This window comes from Vigna unguiculata, chromosome 8, assembly GCF_004118075.2.
Source record: "Vigna unguiculata cultivar IT97K-499-35 chromosome 8, ASM411807v1, whole genome shotgun sequence".
Classification (NCBI taxonomy): Eukaryota; Viridiplantae; Streptophyta; class Magnoliopsida; order Fabales; family Fabaceae; genus Vigna; species Vigna unguiculata.
The window spans coordinates 1,805,424-1,827,967 of NC_040286.1; the positions used below are offsets into that span (position 1 = coordinate 1,805,424).

The 22,544-nt window shown below is 31.7% G+C and overlaps 3 protein-coding genes across 3 annotated transcripts; 1 reads left to right on the forward strand and 2 right to left on the reverse strand.

Annotated features, from left to right (window-relative positions):
* Nucleotides 1-2,058: 2,058 nt before the first annotated feature.
* Nucleotides 2,059-2,842, reverse strand: LOC114195298 (transcription factor MYB73-like). The gene has a single exon (XM_028085718.1). It carries the CDS (start codon nt 2,693-2,695, stop codon nt 2,099-2,101), a length of 597 nt encoding a protein of 198 aa, XP_027941519.1. The 5' UTR covers nt 2,696-2,842; the 3' UTR covers nt 2,059-2,098.
* Nucleotides 2,843-14,072: 11,230 nt separating this feature from the next.
* LOC114194216 (protein MAIN-LIKE 1-like) lies at nt 14,073-16,023 on the forward strand. Its single transcript, XM_028084328.1, has 4 exons — nt 14,073-14,360; nt 14,437-15,093; nt 15,196-15,768; nt 15,841-16,023. Exons 1-4 carry the CDS (start codon nt 14,073-14,075, stop codon nt 16,021-16,023), a joined length of 1,701 nt encoding a protein of 566 aa, XP_027940129.1.
* A 203-nt stretch (nt 16,024-16,226) lies between these two features.
* Nucleotides 16,227-18,573, reverse strand: LOC114194217. The gene is made up of 6 exons (XM_028084329.1): nt 18,403-18,573; nt 17,827-17,981; nt 16,921-17,750; nt 16,775-16,836; nt 16,494-16,685; nt 16,227-16,391 (listed from the first exon to the last, which is right to left on the reverse strand). The coding sequence occupies exons 1-6, from the start codon at nt 18,571-18,573 to the stop codon at nt 16,227-16,229; spliced, it is 1,575 nt and encodes a 524-aa protein (XP_027940130.1).
* Between the last annotated feature and the right edge of the window lie 3,971 nt (nt 18,574-22,544).

Consider the following 22,544-nt stretch of genomic DNA (forward strand, 5'->3'; position numbering starts at 1 on the left):
GTTAATATTGATGAAATTTCTTAACTGACATTCGTAAGAAAAAGTTGAAAAAAAAGACAATATTTTTACTTATTGTCAATCAAATTAACTATAGACGATATCATTTAAAAAAGTATCGACCAATACCAGTAAAAAACTCTTGTTAACTTAGTTGATGATATCTGACAAATTTTGATTGAAGAATAACCTCAACTAATATTGACAAAAAAAAGTCATCTATTTATATTATTGAACTATTGAATATTGTTTAAATACACTTTTATATTTAGTTATAATTAAACTCCTCTTTTTCATAAAAGAAAATTGTTTGTCTAAACAAATAATCTAAAGAATATTTTTTTTAAAAGAGATAAAATTCAATTAAACTCTTGAAAAATTGTAAATATCCCCATCAAAACACATTGTGGGAACACTATTACTTATATTAAAAAATGTGAATCATGCGAGTTTTATGCATTTACCCCACGAAGTTAGATGCTTATAAGGCAACATTATAGAAGAAGAAATATATATAAAAGCATGATGGTTAAATTTTGTCTAGTTAGGTTTTTTTTTAGTATTTTACATTTTTATTATTAATTTAGTGATTTAACATTATAAGAAAAATGAAATTACCGAAAGATAAAATTTGATAATAAAAATATTTCTCAGTAAACAAAAATTGTTTGTCAAATTTTTGACAATAAAATGTTTGTCAATAAATTTTATTGATAGATAAAAGAATTTGCTAGTAATTACTTACAACTATAAATTTGTTAGTAATCACCGATGAATTTATACCGGTTAGTAAGATTTGTTAGTAAATTATGATTTGGTTTTCTTTCTCTTTTTGGAATGACATTGATTTTTTCTCCTCATTCTCCTTTGTTGCTATCAATGTGACATCCATCACTCCTTCATCATTGTCGTCGTTGTATTGTTGTCATCGTTACCTCTTCCTCCTCTTCCTTATCCTCCTTCTTTCCCTCCTCCTCCCACTTCTTTTCTTTTTCTTACTCATTACCAATTAATTTATAAAAATATTTTCTTGGATTTGGTTGGAAATTTGGTATCCATTTTATTTAAAAGTTTTAAAAAAATAAGATACTGATGAATTTAATAATGAATTTTCAAAATATTTAATTATCAATATATTTATTGACTGATTTCTAAACAAAATTCATCGTTGATGAATTTACTAATAGATTTAACGATAAAATGGTTAAAACAAAAATTTTGACAACTATTTTACATGTGAAATTTAATAATAGACAAATTCTTCAATAATAAAAGTTCTAATTAATCGATATATTTTATGAATAGATCACTGGTTACCAAAATTTTCATAGATTGTTTAAATTTTAATTAATTGACAAATTTTCTTAACAAATTTACTTCGATCAATAAAATTTTGTTGATAATTAAAAATATTATTGTAGTATAAAACAATATGATTTAGTTATAAACACTCTTAAAAAATATAATGTATAATGTGACTAATAAAAGTTGTAACTCGGATAAGTTTAATTGTTGTCCTATTTTAAGGAGGTCCCAACTTATAAGTTGGTGTTAAGAGGAGCAAAAATCTGAAAAAAATAAATATATTGGCCATTATATATACGTGTGTGAACTTGTGTATTAATATATCTGTCATTTAGAAAAAAAAATTGTGTTATCAACTAAGAAAAATTATCTATAGAAGTCAATAAATTGGTTTGTAATTTAATAACAATGCACAATTCAATAATACATTTCTTATATTTCAAATTTTGTGTTTAAACAAAAAAATGTCACTAATTAAAAAAGTTTTTTTTATGGAATAAAATAAATTTATATATGAAAAGGATATCAATTTTCAGTCACTACAAGTTTATTTTTATTGTTTTACTAAGTATGATTAGGTCATAATAACCATTTCTTTATTTTATTTCTTTATTTTTCTTATGTAATGTGGACAGATGAGTTTCTCTTAGTTTTTATAATATTATATTAATATCAAATTACCGCATAATTAAAATTTATTATTAATTACAAATTTAATTTTATATTAATAAATAGTATAAATTTTACTCTGAACACTTCAAGTCTTAACGACATAAATTCCATTACCGAATAAAAATTAGTATTTGGATAATTTCTCGTTAGAGCCCAACTTATCGGAAAACGAGAAAGACACATATTCTCGCACTTCCCTCGCAACCACATCCCGGAACCCCGCCGTCCATCCTCCGCCACCGCCGCCGCTTCCCGGCGGCGCCAGAGTCAGCGCAGTCAACGGTTCATCCCAAAAACGACGTCGTTGGGAGGCCCTGCGCTTGAGCGTGGCGTTCCAGTGGTTCTTAACGGCGTTATCGGTCCGGCCCGGAAGCATTCTCGCAATGGCGGCCCACTTGTTCCCTAACCGGTCGTGCGCGTGCAAGATAAGCGCGTCCTCGCGCGTGGTGAAGGGTCGGTGCTCCACGGCGGGACTCAGCTGGTTGCACCACCGAAGCCTGCAGGACTTCCCGGACCGGCCCTTTACGTGTCGGCTTATCAAGGCCCAGTTTCTCGGCCCATGGGCCTCCACAAGCCCAGTGAGAATCCTATCTTCTTCCGCACTCCATGCCCCTCTTATTCTAACACAATTGTTGTTATTATTATGATTATTGCTAGGATTGGATTCAGAAGCAGAAGAATGAGAAGAGAATGAAGAAGAACATTGTTTGGTTCTTCTCATTTTACTTTTTGGATTTGGTTTTTGAGTCACTCCGATTCTGGTTATATATGAGAAAAAAATGTGAGGTTCATGCACGAGTGCAATTCAAGGGACCTTCTAGGAAGGTGGGTGAGGGATTATGTAATTTAGGGTTTGGAATATGTGTCTTCCACAGTCTCTTCAATTATTTAGGGTTTCTATATGCTTAAAAAATGAAGTTGGAATTATCCATTTTTTTCTGTATATCATCTGTTGTATTTTTAAAATTTTAAAATATATCAAAATAATATATTTTTAATATTTAACATAGGAGGACAGTACAAAAAATTTAACAGAGAAATCGGACTCTTAAAATATTTACAAATTTGCATCAATTATTATTTATTTATTTAATTCTCTGCTTTATTTAATCATGATCATAATGCAATAATTTTAATAAATTAAAATAGTGTCTTTATAGTAAAATAATAAAAAGAAAGCTCAATTTTCATGATGAAATCCAGTTTTATGGCTGGCTAGCACTCTTGATTTGATTGATTTAGGTTGTAGAGTTGCAATGTTGTATTATTGTTCTTACTATTCTTGATTTCGGTTTGTGTTATGTTGTTGCTTTTGACTGGTTTTGTCGCATTGCTATTTAGTAAACGTCTTTTTTCTTCTCATTAATCATTATTCTCTTTTATCTTCTTTTGTTGGATATAGTTGCTAACAGTTTCAGCATGTATAAACAAAAACAAAACTGTCATTTGCAAAACAAATTTAACTCATTTTATTTTGTTTAATGATACAGCTTTTAAAATATTTTTTTAACTGTGGTTTGTTTTTTAAGAATTTCTTGTTCATAATGTTAAATTGAAAAAAAAGTTTTATTGTTGTTATTTAATAATGCAAAACAATCTTATAATATTATTAAACAACAAATTGTTATTACTTATTATTAATATAAACACATACGTTGTCACGTTTATATAATTTAAATATAGTAAATCTAGTTAAAATGATACGAATTTTAATATATATTCATTTTAGTTAGATAACTAGATTTAGATTTATTTTAATCCAATTTAAATTGAATTAAAACTAAATTAAATTCACTTTGTTCTTGAGATTCAATTCAATAAGATCGGTCTAATATTCTTGACTATTAGGTTCATTAGATATGAACTAAGTCGACTCGGCTCGACCCTTTGATTTAGATTGATTCGACTTTAGATCTTAATTTATTCAGCTCGACCTTCGTTTAGAATTGAGACAAACTGAATTTTGGATGGGGCTTATTCAAGTTGTCAGTCAACCGAGGCCGACTTTGGTGGACCTTCGACCAAGGTTGAATCATATTGACCTTAGACTCGGGTTGGCTCGATCAACCTCTAGTCGGGCAGACTTAGTCGACCAGTGGTCGCGAGAACTCAACCAATCTTCAGGTAATCCAACTTGGTCGATCTTCAGTCGGGCTGACTCGATTAAACTTCAGCTGGATTGACTCGACCAACATTTGGCTCGGGTCAACTTGTTCGAGACCTACTTGGGTCGACCTTCCCTCGAGACTAACTTGGTCAACCATCATTCGACCTAAATCGATTGACCATCGATCGGGTAGACTCGACTGGCCTTTGGTCGAGTGCCAATCTTTGGTCAAGCCGACTCGGTTGTTCATCGATCAGGCCAACATGGTCAAACTTCAGATGGATCGATTCGATCAAACTTCGGCCAAGCTACTCGGTCAAACTTTGGTTGGGCCGACTTGGTTGACCTTCGTTCTGGGTCGAATTAGTCGTGACCAAGTTGGGTCGACATCCAGCCTTGCCCAACTCCTCTAGGACCGACTTGACCTTTGATTAGGACCAATGTAGTCCAACTTCGGTTAGGGCCAACCTTTGGTTGAGGTTTTCTTTGACCGACATTCGTTGGGGATTGACTAGGGTTGATCTTAGTTAGGATCTACTCAATCTGATCTTTGGTCGGTGTCGACTCGAGCCAATCTTCTGTCGGGGTCAACTCACACCAACTTTCAGGGATGACTCAGCTAACCTTTGGTTGGGGTCGGGTTGACCTTCAGCCTGATTCCCAAACGCCTTGGCTCAAGTTAAATGCACATTGATTTTGGATTTTCAAAATAAATAAAAAATATCCAATCTAAGGCCAATCCAAATTAAATCCAATTAAGTGGATTGAGATTTATCGTTGCTATATTAAATTCATTTGCAAATTCCTTTTTCATAAACATATTCAAATTCCCTTTATAAAAAAAATCACCCATAAAAAATTCATGTTGTATTTGATAAAAGTTGACATTTTTTTTTCCGATTCATTATCATATATATACTACAACGAGTTTAGACCACACTAAATTAGACAACAGTTAAATAAATGTGGCTAAATATATCATAAACAACATTTTTATAAATGTTGTATAAATATCATGAAAGTTCATAATTATATATCTGTTGCTTTAAGCTATGTAGACAAAACCAGTAAAATTGTGGTTTAAAAATATATATGAGATATAAAATCAACCTGAAAAACTATTGTCTATTGTGAAGATTTTAAACGATGATTTAGAAGTATTGTCGTATTAAAAACTGTTATCTATTACTTATAATATACCAAACATAAAAAATTGTAGTCTAATTTAAATCATAATTGATTTTTTGTTGTAGTGATATTTAATTTCACAATTTTAAATCTAAGCATGGGATAAACTAAACTTAAGAACGTTTTACGAAATAATTAAATCAAATAGTTAATTTTTATTCATTTCCAGTCACATCAATTATAAATTCTTCATTAATTTCCACCAACTCTTGTTATATTATACTCAAACAATTTCTCTCTTCTTCTAGTTTCCTTCTCCTCTTTTCTTTTCTTTTCCACCTCACCCACCATAATCTAAATAAAGCATTAATGTATTATCTTAAATAATCTTTATATAAACATGAATTTTTTTTCTGTATCAGTATGGGTGCCTTGATAACAAACACTATTTTTATTTGATAATAATTAAATTCTATGTCCTCTTAGACGAATATTAATAAGAATTCTTGGGTTAAGTTAAACAAAATAAAACAATCTATGGACAAAAACTTATTCATAGATTAACCCAATATGATTCCATATTCTAAAAAAGAGAAAATAATAATGGAATCACTTCCAAGTAGTCTTTTAGATTTAAAGTTTAGCTTCCGATTTTCAAAATAGAGAAATCATTAATCACAAATATATAGAACACTTACACTAATAGATAAAAATTAGATTAACAAAAGATAATAAATGTAAATCGAATGATTACATTTAATCTTTACAAAAGAGACTTTATTAATACACAATGATAAAAAAACATTGGAGATAACTTGTTTTGTTTAAGATTTAAGGTTTAGAATTTAAAGTTTAGGTTTTAAATTTTATTTTGACTAATGTTACAAATATTTGATAATAAAAAACTCTTTTTTACCACCTAAAATTACAATTAGTTCAGCAAATTTCTTCCAATTATACTTTAGATTTATTATATTTAGTGACTCAATCGGTATTTTTAATTGTTTCTGCAAATAGATAAATGAATGAACTTGATACAAGATCAAGTTCATAAAACCAGCCACAAGCAAAAAATCCACTCTTATGCTTTAAACTTTAATGTAAATTGTTTTAAGGAACTGACCAATTTTATGTGCACTAAAATTCCAAGAACCAATTTAACGTATTTACCAAGATTCAAATCCCAAAAAGGCAGCCAACAATTTCAATGTAATGAATGAAGTTTGGAGGAACTGACCTTTATCAATGCAAGTGATGGTAATCTTCCAATGGAGGTAAGAGCGGCGGCGGAAAACGGAGCAAACAAAGCGGCAGCGGCAATAGCTCAAGCAACTTCAAAATGGAGGTAGGACGTCAAGCAACGCCAACAATAGCTCAAACAGCTTCAACGGAGGTGTGGCGGCATCGACAACATCAAGTTGCGATAGCTTCCACGCGAGACAGGGATTTCTGTCGACAGCGGCGGTTCGTGGTGCGGCGAATGACGGTTCGTGGTGCGGCGAGGGTTTCGTGGTGGGACGACAGCGGCGGTTCGTGGCGTGGAGGTGGTCGTTGGTGGCGCGGAGGAGGTGGTCGTTACAGCAAAATGGAAAGGGTTTCATGGTGCGGCGAACAGAGAAGAAAGCAAATGATTTCGCGATGAACGGAGCAAAATGGCGATGATGCACAGTGGAGAAAAACGCAGATGAATAATGGAAGCGGATGCACAGTGAGGCGCGAGAGAGAAGAAAGGGTTTCACAGATTTGTGCAGAAAACATTACATCAGTTATATTGCTAACCGATCTAATATTTAAAAGCGTCGGTGTTTTTTTTTAATTTTAAAAAAAAGAACGTTAGATTGTTTTCCCGCTAAACCGATCTAATGTATACATGTTAGATCGGTTCCCCACACAACCGATCTAGTGTAAATGAAGTTATTTTCAAAATTGCCACCGCGTGAATCGTTAGATTGGTTCCTGCACAACCGATCTAATATCCCATTTTTGCACTAGTGATCTAAGCTATTTTTTTTTTAGTTAAAATAAACTGTACAATAAAAGTTCTAAATAATTAGTGATAAAAAATTGTTTAAAAACCAATTTAAAGATCTATTTTATAATCAGAGACCAATTTCTTTGGTAATCAAAATATTGATAATTAATGTTAATGACTAATTTAGAGACAAATTCATAATATAAACTATTTTAGTTACCAATTTAAAGACAAATTATGACTTTTTATTCATAATAAAAATTATTATAGTGACCAATTATTTTTAATTACATAGATCATTATTTACAATTTTTATTATAGTGTAATATAGATAAATAGGCACACAAAGATAATAAACTAAAATAAATGAATTAAAATGTCTTATAAAAAGGACATAATTAAGACGAGGCACTTAATATCTAGGTATAAATTTAAGATGGTAAGATAGATTCAATTTCATATTTTACACACATCAATTAATATAGTTTATGACTATGATGGTCTAATTTTGATTAAAAATATACAATTAATCTGTTCTACCAATACTAACAATTCAATGAATTAAAATATTCAGTAAACACATTTTGTAGTTTTCTTTCGATCGAGTGAGAAAAATAAATTAATTAATATCTAATTAATTAATGATTAATTTAAATACTATTTTTTTTATATAGTCAAAACCTTAATAATTAATTAATGTTAGACATCAATTTAGAATCTTATTCATGAACTAATTATAACTTTTGATTCATAATAAATTCTTTTAGATATCAATAATTTTTAATTTTATAAATTTATAGATAAATTAGTTATTATACTAACTATTTTCTTTTCTATCTCTAAAATTAATTGCTATTTGAGATTTTTTTCTTTTAATACTCTTTTGTTCCTTTTGTAGTTAAACTCTAATTTTTCCACTTATAGAAACAAAGTCTTACTTATAGAAGATGCGTGGATGCTAAGCACAAGTTAGTACGTACATTATTTTTAAAAGTTATTAGTAAATTCCCTATCTTTGAAATATTTTACGGCTTAAAATTCTATATCATATTTTTTTAAATGGTTAAATATGTGTTTGGTCTTTTAACTTTCAGGTAATTGTGGAATTAGTCTATTTTGAAACTTTGGATCAATTTAGTCTTTCATCTTTTGAAGATTTAGTCATTTTAATCAAATTTTGTTAAGTTTATTTGACATTTCAAACGCGTTTAGTATTTGACTTAACAATAAAGCAAAAATGTGTCAAACAGTATAAACAACTCAAATACAATCCTAAAATACGTACGAAACATCAAATAAACCTAACAAAATTTGATTAAAATTATTAAATTCACGTATTTCGAAAGATGAAAAGCTAAATTGATTTAAAGTTTTGAAATGAACTAATTTCAAAATTCACTTAAAATTAAAGAATAAAAAACATATTATTTTTTTTAAATAATGAGATAATTTAGGAAATTCAGTGAAACTATTCTTCATTCGTCTCCACTTTAGTTACGATACTGTTTTTAAACACAATTACCTTAAGTTAAAGGAAAAGCACAGTGAGGAATGTTATTCTTATTTTACCTCCAATTTATTGCGTAGACCAATTCAAATACACTTACGTAAGGTTAAAGTAACAATAAACACATTTTTTTTTCTCTATATGAAAATCTCATATAATTGTAATTTCATGACTATATTAAAGAGATGTATATATAAAAACTCTCTTAATACTCAATTACAACAAAAATAAATAAAGTTTAATGGATCCCAATATGAAAAAATGGTGATAACAATTTTTAACGTTTTTTTCATATTATTTCATTGGTTAAAACTAATTAAAATGCAAAAATAAGAAATTGTGAGACCACCTTTATTGATTGGTTTTCTCTCTTTATTTATATACTTGTAGTAATTTTCAACTAATAAAATAGAGCATGATGAATATCTCAAATATAAAAGGAAAATTTAACTACTTTCACCTAATTTAATTTAATGACATCAGTAGTGTAGAACTGACTTTCAATTAATTACATTCTTGCTAAAAGAGTTCCAACTAAGGATGCCTTTTAGTAATAAAAAATATTTTTTTATTTCCAAAAAAATAAAATTAACCTTTTTTATTAGCTAAATTTACATTATGAATCGAAAAATAAAAAGTTTAAAAAAAGTTTTGCGATAAAAGTTTTACAAATTCACTTATCCATACATTAATTTTAATTTATGGACTAGTTAATTTTATTTTTTTTCCTTTAGATTTTTGTTAAAAATAAACTTGAAATCTAACTTAATTTTACAAAACCGGTTTATAAAAAAAGGATTGCACTCACTTATATATTGTAAATTGACTTTATTTCGAGTCGACGTGAAATTTTCAATGATTTTTGTCTTTTATAAGTTTTTACTGAGAAACTCCTTCACAACCTACATATGTACTACTTATAGATCTACTTTATATTCAATCTTGCACCCCTAAAACTCAAATTATTCTTTTATTTATCTTTGACTAACTATAAACCTTTTAATATTTTATCATATAGTTATAGTTTTACTCTTTGTTTTATGCGTATATGTTTTAATTGATAACTCTCGCATATAAATATGTTCTGCTTAAACATTTACCGAATTGCGTTTGAGTGATTTGATTTATAAAATGAAATTTATATATAATTCTGTTTAGAATAGGAATTATACTCATATAACTTAAAATAGATATTTAACTTTATGATCCATTTGGCAGAAAACAAAGAAACAGACAAATGGGAAAAAAAGTGAAAATACATGTTTATTCAATTAAAAAGTTGTAAAATTTTTTTTATCACATTTTAGGGTAAGGTTATTTTATCAAATTAATAATAATAATAAAAATTATCTCATTACAATCTTACAAAAAGAAATTCATCTCTCAACATATTTCAACTCTTCTCTCCCATTCTTATCTGTTTCATATGTTCCAAACATAAAGTTTGTCAAACATGGCAACACATGATGGCGATAATGTTAATTAATACCCTAGCTTTCAGAATGGCTATGCTATAACTTCAGTGTTGCAAACTCTGCCGTCATAAAAAATCAAGTCTCTCAAATAGATTGTTTTAATGCATTCATTTTTTTTTTTGTGTGTAGAATTATTCATTAGTTAAATCTTCAAAGAAGAAAAAGTTGTAATTTTTTTATAGACTAAGACTTATTTATTTAACTATTTGCACACTAAAATTTGTAAAAAGAAATACATATATTTATATATATATATATATATATATTTATATATATATATATATATAGATAAAACTTCAATAAAATCCTTAAAAGATTAAGGGTTTGTTTTCTAATACAAAGCATTAAATATGTTTTTGGTCCCTTATCTTTTAGTGAATTTTGAAATTAGTCCATTTCAAAATTTTTGATCAATTTAGTCATTCATCTTTTGAAATACGTGGATTTAGTCATTTTAATCAAATTTTATTAAATTTATTTTACATTTCAAGCTCGTTTTATAATAATATTTAATTTAACATTAAAGCAAAAATGTGTCAAACAACATAAACAACTCAAATACAATACTGAAATGTGTACGGAACATCAAATAAACCTAACAAAATTTGATTAAAATGACTAAATTCACGTATTTTGAAAGATGAATGATTAAATTGGTCTAAAGTTTTGAAATAGACTAATTCCAAAATTCATTGAAATTTAAGGGACCAAAAACATATTTAACCCTAATATAAATGGTAACACATATCTCGCAGATTGAGGTAAATACATCTAGAGCGTGTGACTAGACATTAACCATGGTCTGATAGCGATATAAAAGCATGTGAAACAATACATCCAACAAATAATAAATTTCGTTAAGATAAACTCAAATTAGCGATATAAAAGCATGTGAAACAATACATCCAACAAATAATAAATTTCGTTAAGATAAACTCAAATTTATGACTCTGATATCATATTAAGAAATGAACATTAAGTCTAACCCAATCTTATAAAATTGGTTTGTAAAATGAGATTTACACATACTTTTATAATGTAATTTGAGTTTATCTCTATAGTTAACATAAGACTTCAACATATATAGTAAATAAATGTATTTTAGAGAGTAAAACACTGTGATGAATATTAATTAAAAAATGGTAAATGAAAATGCATTAATGTTACACTTCAATAAATACATATATTTGATTCTGGATTTGGAGCCACTAATTTTTTTGGTGGGATAATTATCACTCGTTTTATTGGTGGTTTATTATTTCTTAAAAGAGTATGCTAAAGATATCATGGAATGAGTTGGTGAAACTAAAATTAGGTTTGCACTTCTTGTGATCATTTTGATTATTGTAGTCTTGCAAATGTTTTGCAGTAACTTATTACCTAACATTTCTTATATTGTTCAATCTTGTTTCACTAAATCTCTCACTCTATTATTACTCTATTGAGAAGTCAACAAGTTTTTAATTTCTCATAAAGATATCTTACGAATATAGAAAAAAAAAAAACTTTTCATGCAAAATTCATGATAAAGAGCATTGTGAGGATAAAATAGAACATGTGATCCTACGGTTCACGTACAACTCGGGAGGACAACAACTGTGATTGTGATTGTTGATTTGGATGAAAACGTTGATGTGTTTGATTTGAATTGGTGTGCATTTGTTTATTTTCCGAAAAAGAGAAAAACATAAAAGGATTTCATTTCAATTTTGGCATGACGGTGGATCCATGATGTCCCCTTTGGTCCTACTCAATTTCACGTGTGCTTCACTGTTAGAAGAGTATGAGAATCCTCAACTTCAACAGTTCATTTAATTAGAATCGTTAATTTGATCTATGGCATGCGAGTCACTTACACTTAGGATAATTAGGTCACCAAACGACTGGACTAAAATAATGACCCCGTTTCCAAAGTCCTCTATTAAGGTAGAGACAAATCGTGACGTGTTGATGTGGATGATCCAAACTAAAGGTTAAGATGGATGGATCGTGTCAAAAATTTAAATAAATAACTTAGATCGAAGGACAAGATAAACTGACTTAGAACAAAGGTTGAGATAAGTCAGTCTGTATTAAAAATCTCATATTAATTAAAGATAAAGTCAATTTACAATAATGCAATTCTTATTTTTTAAGTTGATTTTGTGAAGTTTCATTAAACTTAAAGCTCACTTATAGATTAAAAAAAACCAATTCATGGATTGGTCTAACCGACATAATTTTTGTGAATATTTTGGCTTGAATTTTTTTAAATCGGAGACGTTTTGTCCTATAAAAAGATCATAATCGGATCAGATCAAATTTACAGATTTAATGTCAATAGTTTATTAGATCGGACATTTTATGAGCTCTCGTCTTTTTTTCTCTGGACAGAAGAAATCTTATTGTTTCATAGTATAAATAAAATATAATATCATTTATATAGAAAATGTAAATAGAAATAAGATAAAAGTTGTAGATTTTTTTCTATGGGAAAAGTTGGGGGCTTCTCCCTACACCTCCAAGAATCTCGTTTGTACCCCAAAATCAATTTTATTTTCATAATTGCCCATAGTTAAATATAAGATTTACTGTGTTTTTTTACCGCATACCCCTGCACCCCCAAACGCCTGACGCTGCACCCCCTAAAAAACCCCAATTTTAACCGCATACCCCTGCACCACTGCACCCCCAAAACAAACCCCAATAAAGCGAGAATCCGATTCCCTGCACCCATCAGGAATCTTTGACCTAGCCAGTTTGTTCTCCCTCATTCTCCTCTTCTCCCACATAGCCTCCACACACTCTTCCTCCGTCTTCTCCCACGTTTGGTCTTCTCCCACTTTGGTCTTCTCCCACGCATTGTCGCACACATCCTCCACCACACAGTTCTTCTCTCGAGCGTCCACAACACAGTCTTCATCTCTGCTGCCTCCCTTTTCTGGTCTTGTCTTGCGCAACACCACAGACGCATCTTCTCCAAGTAATGTTTTTAAATTTGTAATTAATTTCAGGAATGTTGTCTGTTTATTTTAATTGATTTTTGCATCTTCGTTTTAAGAGTGCACTTCCATAATGGTGAAACGGAATACACTTCGTTTGTTCTTTTTTTTTTTCAATTTTACTGAAACGACTTTTGTAAGCCGTGTGGGAACTGTAAGAAATGGAATACACATTCCGTTTGGTCTTTTTTTTTTCAATTTTACTGAAACAGCTTTTGTAAGCCGTGTCGGAAGTGTATGAAACGGAATACACATTCCGTTTGTTAATTTTTTTTTCAATTTTATTGAAACAGCTTTTGAATGCCGTGTCGGAGGCGTATGAAACGGAATACGCATTCCATTTTTGTTTTTGTTTTTAATATTGCTGAAACGGATTGTGGATTCCATGTCGGAGGTGTATGAAACGGAATACACATTCCGTTTCTTTTTTTTTTTTTTTGAATTGTGGTGAAACAGATTTTAGTATCCGTTTTGGGTTTTTTTTGGTGTTTTTTTCGTGAAATCCGTTTTAGCAGTTACTTGTTGAATGTAATTAAGGACTGAGTCTTTGGAGCATTATGTGTGTGAAATGGAAAAAGAAAGAATGGTTAGAGAGGTATAAAGAAGAGAGAACACACGGTAGCTCGGCATTAAAATGAGGTGATTCATTGTTGGTACTAAGAACTATATGATTAACTTTAAAGTGGTCCGTCACCAATTTAAGCATTAAATCCAACAAACATTTCTTCCAAGTCTAGCATGTAAAATTTACAAACCAGTAGAGGAAATTGCCTTCATCACCTTGAAGCATCAATAATTTACCTTTCCTATTATTACGACAAAAAGTGCATTTGGTAACGGAATTCAAAATCATGTTGTTTATTTAATGTAGTTATTTTTCCAGGAAATTTATATTGGATTCTAATGTTTCAAACTTTGAATTACAGATATGGTTAGGACACGAGGAAATTTATCTAGACGCGGTTCAAATGATGCACCCGAGAGTTCCAGACAGGGTGGTACACGGAAGAGACCCACAACTTCGGCTCGTAGAAGGGGTCAGCATGAGGCTAATGTGGTTCAAGATGATATTGTTGAGAATGAGGTTTCTGACGTTCCTCAGGAGGACGAGCAGGGCATTGATAACGATGGTGGAGGATTTCCTAGTGGTCTATATGATACATCTTTATTGACCCGGTACCAGGATCATGTTGCATGCATGATATGGGATGGTCAGGTCAGTAAGAAGTTTTTATATAGGTTTAATTTTGTTGTTGTTAAGTATTTTTATTCTTTTTTGTTTCTTTTGTTAGGATCGAGCTGTGAAAGTGGTCTCTCATATTAAAAAGGTGAAGAAATTAGGACGTCCTCATCCTTCTGTTGCACCTTTTGTGTTAGCTTCTGGATTATCGCCTCTGTGCGATATTTTATATGAATATATCGATCTTGGGTTAGTATTGGGTTTCGTGAAGAGATGGCATCTCGAGACTAATACTTTTCATCTACCCATTGGGGAGATGACCATCACTTTGGATGACGTATGGTCACTTCTCCATCTTTCCATCAGTGGAAACTTTTGCTCCACTGAAAATCTTGAATATGAAGAGTCTGTTGAGATTTTGACGACACTTCTTGGTGTTGACCGGGCCATGGCTTGTGTGGAGCTTAATCAAAGTCGGGGTGCACAGGTCCGACTTAGCTGGTTGAGAGAGTTGTATGACAGCTGTTGTGAAAACGAGCTATGGGAGTTTGCTGCACGTGCATATCTTTTGCACCTTGTAGGGTGCACGATATTTGCTAACAAAAGCGCGACCTATGTTCGTACACATTATCTCGAGCTATTTAGAGATCTCTCCACATGTCGTACATATGGTTGGAGAGTTGCTGCTCTTGTCCACTTATATGAGCAGCTAGGAGATGCCAGCTTTGCAAATACAAAGCAATTAGCTGGATATCTACCTCTTCTGCAGGTACCCATTTATATAACATTTTATTCTTTATTTTACTTGTTTTTAGTTTGATATGACAATGGTTAAATGAAATGTTATTTGATACAGGCTTGAATATACGAGCACTTCCCTACATTGGGAAGGAAGCAAGTACGGGATACATATGTGGAGACCGAACCCCGTGCTCTACGTTATGTCACTGGACGCGCCATTTCCGCTATAGCTGATGTTAGAGTCCAGTTGGATGGCTTGACATATGATGGGATGATTTGGAACCCATATGTAGCACATAGAGCTGCTCGACAACTTGTAACACATGGCATGTTTTCTGGCTTCCTGAGGGTTGGTACCCTCGTACACCGTCATATGCCGGAGCGTGTGTTGCGACAATTTGGCTTAATGCAGCCTATTCCACCGCCGCCCAGTTCGCTTCCTATGATGGACTTTGAGGCTATTGATGATCGGTGGAAGAAGCACGAGCAATTTGTTGTACATCAAGTGGTCCAAGCACCAACTCCTTTTTCATGTGCAGATGGATATTTGCAGTGGTTTAGGAGAGTCTCCCATCCATACATTTTACGTGGAGCTGAGGCCGACCGACCTAGCCTTGTCATTGTGCCCCGACTTCGTCGAAATTTGCCAGATGACATACCAGTTCAGAGGACGTCAACGTCATCATCTTCCAGTGGTTTCTTGGTATGTTATAAATTTAGTTGTTCGTATTATTAGTAACTTTTAATATTTGACATTAACTTGTTACTATCACAGGGTCTCGTGAAACGCATTGTAGGCGGTCTTCAGCGGATGATAGACTGTAGAGACGTTACTGAGGGCACAGTTGCTTGGGATCGCACTCGTGAGTTATTGCAGATGGCTCAAGATGGCGTTGAAGAGGAAGAGAGTGGAGGAGGACGTAGAGTTCGAGGCCGACGACCATCTACGTCTGGATAGTCCATTTACTATTTATTTGTATTTGATGTTAGAATTTTTATATTAAGATATTTCATCTATATATGATATTTTATATTAAGTTATTTAATGTTAGCAATGAGGCCAAAATATATCCGTCCCTTGGTCAAAGGAGTTAGAATTTTATATATTGGTAAAATAATGACAAACAACAACAGTCAAATACTTAATACAATCAACAAATATCAGTCTTCCATGAGATCTACATAACTACGATCCACTACATGTAAATCTAGGAATGCTTGCATCCTATCTCTATAAAATGATGCCCAACCTTTTGCCTTTGGGTAACAATTGCTAGATAATATGATATCCACTGTTGGTAATGGACAACCTTCTTGTAGACGAACCTGTAAATACACAATTAGTTAATAGAGATATAAAGTTCTTTATAAAAATAATATATATATATATATATATATATATATATATATATATATAAACATATATACCTGCACAAAATGAGAACTGTAAACATGTTCAATACAAATTAGTCGATGTTGACTTTGCGAAATAGGTGGGGATGTACGAAGTGGGAATATCGTCAAATTCTGAACTGACGACAAGCAGACGAGGATTACATTATACCGATTAGCAATCGCATACCCCATGTCTGGTATAGTCATCCACTTGTCTCGATTAGCCTGCATATAATTTAATTAGATTGTACTAAAACAAAATCATAAAAAACTTTTAATACATAAATTTCAACATTGGTGTGTAGAAGTCATACCCCTGATGGTGAGTGAACTAGCAAAGACTTTCTCAGTTCTTCCAGACGATCATAGCCTCCAACTAATGTTGCATATTCATCTCACCATTGACTAAGTTCTTTGTATAGGTCATGTCTAATTAGAGGCCACGACTCCTCACCCATACCCAACAATGCAGCAATGCATCTATATCCACAATGGTCGTCCGCAACAACATCGACAACATCGAGTATATAAGGATGAAAAACAGGATTGAACTGTTCTAGCATGGGTATTACTTTCTCTTCAATTACACGTTTGCTCTTCAGCTTGTTTTCTATTTTTGCAACACATGTGTCTTGTCTTGAGGACTCAATGAAGGCGTCCACATGCTCAAAATAGGAGGGATCACGTTTGGTTGACTTATTTGATCTATGACTCTTAGCTGCACCTTTCGTCTTAACTTTACTTGGTGGTGGTAACATCGATGTCATGGAAGGGCAAACTATGTCGAGTAATTTATGTTTTATGGTCACTTTTCCTGCAATATCAACTTCTTTGAAAAGATTAAGCAGTAGATCAACTTCCCTCTGAATAGATAATTGCCCTTCAGATTGTGAAGACGAGACATTGGAGAAGCTCAACCTAGTCCACATCACATGAATTTCTTGGAGAGGAATAATCCCAGGATCATATCGTGCTAATTCACACGCACATGGTAGACCATAAGTTTGTCTGAGAATGCAGCCACAACGACTACTATCGAATCCAATCTTCTTTACTCTTTCCAACTCTGGAGCAAGGAGTTCTAAGGCACATCTAGAAATATTTCCCACTAATCTTCTATAACTCAATGCCTTGTAAGAGTCACTGATCAGATTTAAACTTCTTTCAAAAGACGCCTTAATTTCGTTGTGTTGCAAGATAATAACGTTGTGAATTCCATCCCAACACGAACAAAGGTCTCCCATACTACTTCCAAGAACTTTCTTCAGACTCCAGTGAGCAGACTCAACCCTAGTACAATTTATACAAGGAAATCATATAAACCATTAATAAAAAAAATTTAATTAATAGCAAAATACAAACATACTTGTTTGATGTTGTATTCCCCAAATGCATAACTTTGTTCGTCCATGCCTTCACAAAGAATTTCTTATAAGGAATGATCCACGAGTCGTTAACATATTCAAAGAATACAGGCCATGGCTGGCAAACAAGCTCAAGACGATGAACACACTCGTTGAACTTTAATTAATAGCAATACAACATCCCATGCATCAACAGAATTTACTAACATTTTGCACTTTGCCTGCACATTTTTTTGAATGTGGAAACGACATAGAAGATGATAACACTCAGGGAACACCATGCCAACAACATTCATTAGAGCAAGATCCCTATCAGTTACAATGACTTGTGGACCACCCTCGGACGTCATAAATAGACCTCTTAGCCTTTCAAGAGCCCAAATGAAATTATTTTGCTTTTCACTAGATAAAAATGCAAAAGCGGCCAAGAAAGTTAATCCTGTTGAGGTCACACCAACAATCTCAAGTAATGGCAACCGATATTTGTTGGTTTTATAGGTACTATCCATTAAGAACACAATATTGAATGAATTTAACAACTTCACAACATCAGGATGGGTCCAGAACAAATCGCTTACCACATCAGATTCATCAAGACATCTACTAAAATGGATGTAGTGATCACGTTCCAACATCAACATTAACTGTTGTAACTCAGTTCTTGAACCTCTTATTGAACGTTTGTACCTATATCTTGCATTATACACTTGCTTTAGAGTTGTAACATTACACTCATCTTTTTCTTTCATAGTGAGAAGTATATTTGCAGGTTTGACTTGACTTTTGGTCATATCAACAAGCAACGACTGTTCAGTAGACTTCAACCTACCCGCATAGGGGTGACCAACTAGAATAGAAGAGACATCGTGATTATGGTAACCACATTTTACGTTCAACACCCATCCCTCCCCTTGAGAGATGGGTCTCCCTCTCAATCTAAAGGGACAATCACATTTTCTTGTCCCAGATAAACTCGGTTCTGCATCACACTTGTATTTTCTATATTTTCCACCTCTTTCACAACCTAAAAATACATGGGTCTTTCTTCCTGGTTGTCCATTATATTTATCTGATCTTAGAATAATGACAAAAAATCCAAGATTATAAGCAACCCCTCTAACTCACTTAATCAAATCTTCACATGTTGGGAAAATATCATCCGTTGTAAAATGAGATGTATAATCTTGTTCGCAGATATCATGAACAAAATCAGAAAAGTCCGACATGAGACTACAATTTAGTTGAGAATCCGCTTGAGAATCCAAGAAACTCAAATAACTAAATTGATGATCTTCCATAATGAACTATAATAAAAATAAAATATTTTAATATGTCAACAAACCAAGGTAACCACATAATACATAAGAATGTTAAAAAAATAATGCAACACGTATCAAAAATTGAAAACTCATTGCATGTCATATTCAAAACTCATTGCATGGTGATATTGAAAACAGATTGCATGATTCACGTTAAAAAATTCACCAATCACACAATATACATTCACTCATTACAGAAGCACATGGAACTTGGTGAAACGGATTACAAATTTAGTTTCACATCTTCATGAAATGCATTATGTAAAAAACCTACATTCTTGAGGCTTTGGTTCGACTTTATTTTCTTACATTCTCGTTCTCACCAACCACAAATAGATGAAAAAAATGTTTAGGGAAACCACAAACGGATCCCAAAACCCGTTTGCGAAAAAAAACACATGGAATCAGATTGCAAATTCCGTTTCACACTTCCAGGAAACGGATTACGTAACCCGTTTCGGAAAAAATTAAAATTTTGTACGAAACGGAATACGAATTCCATTTCACAAAATCGTGAAATGGATTCTGTAATCCGTTTCAGAAAAAAATTCGTAATTTTTTTTATGAAACGGATTACAGAATCCGTTTCACAATTTTGTGAAACGGAATTCGTATTCCGTTTCGTACAAAATTTTAAGTTTTTCCTAAACGGTTTATGTAATCCGTTTCCTAAATGTGTGAGCTTAGATTCTCGTATCTTATATATTGTAGAAGCTAAATTGCAAGAATGGTTAGTTCAAAAAATATCATCCAAATGGCTTCGAAGTGGCAGAAAGAGGTCACGAATTACCAAAGAAGAAGACTTCTGTGGCCGAAGACTCATGAAAATGCAGCATCATCAGAGTGGAAGGGTCACTTTGTTGTTTACTGTATTGATAAGAAGCCCTGTAATTTTGGTAGTATCATCCTCAATTGCCTTTGTGATAAATTATTATTGCTGGACGTGGGGTTTAATTTTGTTATGAATGAGGGCAAAGTTGGTGGACCTTAGCAAACACCAGCCATCCATTGCCATGTTAAAAACCTAGATTCTTGAGGCTTTGGTTCGAATTTATTTTCTTACATTCTCGTTCTCACCAACCACAAACCAACCACAAATACATGAAAAAACGTTTAGGGAATGCACAAACGGATCCCAAAACCCGTTTGAGAAAAAAACACATGGAATCGGATTGCAAATTCTGTTTCAGACTTCCATGAAACGGATTACGTTACCCGTTTCGGAAAAAATTAAAATTTTGTACGAAACGGAATATGAATTCCGTTTCACATAATCGTGAAACGGATTCTGTAATCCGTTTCAGAAAAAAATTCGCAATTTTTTTTATGAAACGGATTACAGAATCTGTTTCACAATTTTGTGAAACGGAATTCGTATTCCATTTCCTACAAAATATTAAGTTTTTCCTAAACGGTTTATGTAATCCGTTTCCTAAATGTGTAAAACGGATTTCGTATTCCGTTCCATAAAAAATTACGTCTTGTTCTTTGAAACGGAGTGTGAAAGCTGTTTCATATGTTATCAAACGGAATACGAATTCCGTTTCCCATCATACACAGATAAAAAAAAAACTTCAGCTCATATTAAGGATCTAACCTGGACAGAACGGAAGTAGCACACTTGGACAGGATGGACGTTACTCACGATAACACCTTTCTTCAAACAAGATAACCTTCAACAGACAGTGAGACACTGAGACACTGTGAGATACTGAGACACTGAGAGAATAAACTTAAAAGAAATTGAATGAAAGTGATACAAACCTCCAAAGGGGACCACCACCACCGGACAATGAAAGAATGAAACACACAAAATTGAAAGCTGAGGAGAATGAAACGAGAATGAAAGGGACCACACGAAACGAGAATGAGAGAAATTTTAAATGAAGGCAGGGTCAAAGAGAGACAAACGGACAAGAAATAGTATTTGGGGGTGCAGAAGTTGGCGACGCAGTAAATAAAATTTACTGCGTCCTTACCCACTCTCAGCTGTATTTTAATGAAGGGCATTATTGTAACTTTTGGGGATACTGAAGAAGTGTTGGAGGTGCAGGGAGAAGCGCCCGAAAAGTTTCATGTTGTTGTGTGAAGCGTGTTTTGTGATGCCCAAATTTAAGTGGGGGTTACAAATAGAATGTATATTATGGGTTCACAAAATCCACTTTTATAGTCCAAATATATTGAAAATTCAAATTTAACTTATTATAATATGATTTTATTGCACTTTTTATCTCATAAAGTTAATAATTTTGACCTTTATAATTATAATTGTCAACATTTAAAATATGTACAATTTTAATTCACTATGATTTTTTTTAATGATTTTAACGGTACAGCAATTTGATTAGTTAATTTGTTTCAACTTATACGATATTTTTATGTTAATTTACTTTATTTTAATATATTTTATAATTTATTCAATATTAATTCTTTAATATTTAAATTAAACCATTTAACTTATAAAATTTAAATAGTTTACACCATGAATATGCTTATATGAATTAATCATTTAGCAGCATATGTTCCAAATTAAATATTAATTTAAACAATAAATAAAAGTGTCCGTTTTCTAAATATATATGAAGTAAAATCAAGTAATTAAAATATCTACACTGTAAAAGACGAGAAATATATAATAAAATTGTTCTTTTTTGTTACAAAATAGAAAAAAAGCTATGTATACATTCTTTATGTAGAATAGTTTTATACAGTTATCTAATCACCAAAAAAAAAATTTATAACAATTAATTAATAATTGCAGTAACAGATTTTATATTGGTTGGTGAAGTATAACCATATAACATTACGTTATGATCCCTACATAACTATTAAATTCCAAAAGGACAGTGATATTTTGTATACAAGCCAACATTTTTAAATGTGAATAAAAATACAATGAAGTGTATTTTTGCTGTGCATAAACAGTTATCAAAAGTATTTTTGCATATCATAATATACAAATTAAAAGTGCTGCAATGTTGTGTAAATGATCTCCTACAATTACAAAATAATAAAAAATCAATAGAAAACTTTGTTTTTTCTTTAAAGAAAATAAACTTTGATTTTGTTTGGAGTAAAAATTAATTCAATTTACTATAGGTTAAATGTGAGTCAGATTTTAGTAGGGAAGTTGGTGTTAGAAATAGAAATAAAAAAACAAAAAAACAATTTTGCTTTCTTATCTTTTCCTTAATTTGAGGACAGCCAATTAATTACTTATTTATTCAAATTAATGAGCTTGAATTAGTGGTATCTAATGCTAGTTAATAACTCTACGAATCTACTTTGTTTCTTTTCCTGCTTTAATTAGGTTTAAACTGCATCCTATTTCTACAATTAGTTTCTCACATTGCAATTCTTAGGAAAAAAAAAATCGTATATTTGATTAAAAATAGTAATAA